The following is a 2,444-nucleotide window of genomic DNA, read 5'->3' as shown; positions in this document are numbered from 1 at the left end:
GCAAACTCGCATTGTCTGGATAAAGCAACTTTGTTCTGTTAACGTTTTATAAATTTCACCAAACATTTTGTGGGGAATGGTTTTATATCATTATGAATAATTGCTTTTCCTTAACTTAACACCTAAAGATGAATACTTAAACTCTTTCAAAAAGCAATTACTCGGAGCACTGAACAACAAAGCTTCTTTATTGTAAAGCGGTAACTGTAACATTACTGTACGTACAGCAATTTGTTGGAAATTATCAATTTTAATAATTACTTCTCTTCTTGAAAAAGAAGTTTAAATTTTTTGGGATAACTAGATAGTCATTTGACATTTTGGCAATTGTTATGATATTATTTTGAGTTATCGGCAGCGATCTCTATCATAAGTTACACAGTTAAACATTTTCAATTAAGATCAAACGGCTTAACTATAGAATAGAAATATGCCTTTGCGAAAAGCATCTATACAATTTACAATATATGGCGTTTTATTCAGATTTTAAAAATATTAACAAAAAACTTTCAAGTACTTCTACAGTTTTGTTATTCCCTGCAGTTAAATACGTTTTCATATTTTAGGTATATTTCTACGAGTTTTTTCAAAGCATAACTTTCTGTCACATTATCACAGTTTAATTTTTCTTTTGGAGCGGGATCACGAGCATTTGACGCTGAACCTTTTTCACAGATAACATGTGCTTGTCCTTTATAGCAACTATTATCGTTCATTGTAAAGCTATCACCTTTTAGCACAACATGTACACAATCCTCAGCATTTAACGCATTGTTTGGTTCGTCCTGCGCCCAGAATGTATAGAGCATTGGACGTCCCCTATTCAGGGACATGTATTGTCCTTCTACCGACAAATCGTTGCTACTTGTCCAAGCTTCCATATAACTTAGCTTTTTTACATTCTTTAAGTAAGAAAATAAAGCGTCCTTTTCAGCCAACGATTCAATCGTCAGCAACTCACTGTCCTGAGAACGGCAAAAATGAGCAGCTGCGAACCAATTCAACTACAAAGGAAAGGCAATGTGAATAAAATTATTATGGCTTTAAGGTGTTTTTGTTTGAGTACCTCTGAGTCCTTAAACACCACTAAGTAATACTTGCTACCAATTTTAATGAAGTGGTCTTGACCTGTAATTTAAAAAATAATATTAGTTGAAGAAATTAATTATAGAAATTTGTATTACCTTCTTGAGCCGATGTTTTACCTGCAGTAAATCCGGAGGAGTTCATCAAAAGAAAGAGCAAAAAAAGGTATTGTGCTTGATTCATCATTAAAACGTTGCGCTAATGTGTAGCTGTGGGCGCGTCCAGTTGATGCTGATGTAAAACATCAAATGAATTCATTGTAAACTTTATAGATCATAATTTTAATAATAATTAGCTATAAATATTACATACACGTAGAGTGTTTACCCAGTAGCAAATTCAATCAACTACTTTACCCTCACTCACAAATCATATGAACCGTAGGCACAAGCCATAGTTTTCTCTCACAAGCGATAAGCATATTTACAAGGCGATATCAATTTAGTAACCAGTTTGATTTTAGTCAAAGATATCTGTGTTTTTGCTCACTAGTATAATACGTCACTGAGTACTTGTGCAATATTCTCGTTAGACCCACTGATAAGAGTCAATCGCTTATCGCAGTTCGTGGAGGGATTAAACAAAAAATAAAATTATTGCAAATTATGTTTGTATACTCTAGCAACTTGTTGCTACAGAGCATAATAATTTTGTTCCCCTAGCCTATCACCTAAAACTAAGCGAGGTAGATATAGGGTTGTATATACAGAAATGATCAGGATGACGAGATAAGTTGAAATCCGGTTAACTGACTATTTGTCCGTCCGTTTGTCCGTGCATGCAAGCGGTAACTTTAGTAAAATTTCAGATATCTTGATGAAACTTGGTATGCAGGTTTCTTAGATGTTCGGTCGGTTGCACCCGAACTTAGCCCTTCCTTACTTGTGTTTCTTAATTCCTTGTCATACATTTTTCCCAGGTAGCTTTCGTTGTTCTACGCTGTATCTTTTCTAATAATCTGTGCATTTCGTAAATCTTCTGAATTATATTGCCTAACAGCTAGTAATATGTTATGCATTGATGATTTCAGAAATTCGCAGTAGTTGTGTCTAAGTGGAAAGAAGCGCAGAATTTCCGTCAATAATTATTAAAAAGTTAAATCAAATTTAATATTAATTCAAACACAATTTTTTATTCTGTTAATTTTTGTCAAACTATTAATCGTAAAGTGGTATCAGTGTGTTCAAAAGACATATATAAACACTTTTGCAAAAAAAAAACAGTTTAGGTTCATTTGCAGAAATGCTCTAACTCTAAGATAAGAGTGCATAATATAATATCTGAATAGATTAAATAGTGCATATAAAATATATTCGTATTATGTAATTTACTTTAAGCTGATATGAGTGCTCTACTTC

General features: G+C 33.0%; 1 protein-coding gene across 2 annotated transcripts; it reads right to left on the bottom strand.

Moving 5' to 3' along the window:
* Positions 1–452: 452 nt before the first annotated feature.
* Positions 453–1,511, bottom strand: LOC126767595 (C-type lectin 37Db-like). 2 transcript variants are annotated; one of them, XM_050485044.1, is made up of 3 exons: positions 1,206–1,511; positions 1,067–1,128; positions 453–1,004 (listed from the first exon to the last, which is right to left on the bottom strand). In XM_050485044.1, the coding sequence occupies exons 1-3, from the start codon at positions 1,270–1,272 to the stop codon at positions 531–533; spliced, it is 603 nt and encodes a 200-aa protein (XP_050341001.1). In that variant the 5' UTR covers positions 1,273–1,511; the 3' UTR covers positions 453–530. The 2 variants fall into 2 exon arrangements, with proteins under 2 accessions (XP_050341001.1, XP_050341000.1); XM_050485043.1 differs by having other exon boundaries at positions 1,185–1,509.
* Between the last annotated feature and the right edge of the window lie 933 nt (positions 1,512–2,444).

This window comes from Bactrocera neohumeralis, chromosome 2, assembly GCF_024586455.1.
Source record: "Bactrocera neohumeralis isolate Rockhampton chromosome 2, APGP_CSIRO_Bneo_wtdbg2-racon-allhic-juicebox.fasta_v2, whole genome shotgun sequence".
In the NCBI taxonomy this organism is placed as follows: domain Eukaryota; kingdom Metazoa; phylum Arthropoda; class Insecta; order Diptera; family Tephritidae; genus Bactrocera; species Bactrocera neohumeralis.
Note: the sequence above shows the minus strand (reverse complement) of the source record. Positions and strands in the feature narration are given on the sequence as shown.

What these genes read in the sequence shown, in the direction of transcription:
- LOC126767595 (XM_050485043.1), bottom strand. Translation starts at nt 1,272, where the DNA reads ATGATGAATCAAGCACAATACCTTTTTTTGCTCTTTCTTTTGATGAAC. An exon ending in TAAAACATCGGCTCAAGAAG is followed by an intron (nt 1,129 to 1,184) that starts GTAATACAAATT and finishes TTTAAATTACAG; the next exon opens with GTCAAGACCACTTCATTAAA. An exon ending in TGGTGTTTAAGGACTCAGAG is followed by an intron (nt 1,005 to 1,066) that starts GTACTCAAACAA and finishes TTTCCTTTGTAG; the next exon opens with TTGAATTGGTTCGCAGCTGC.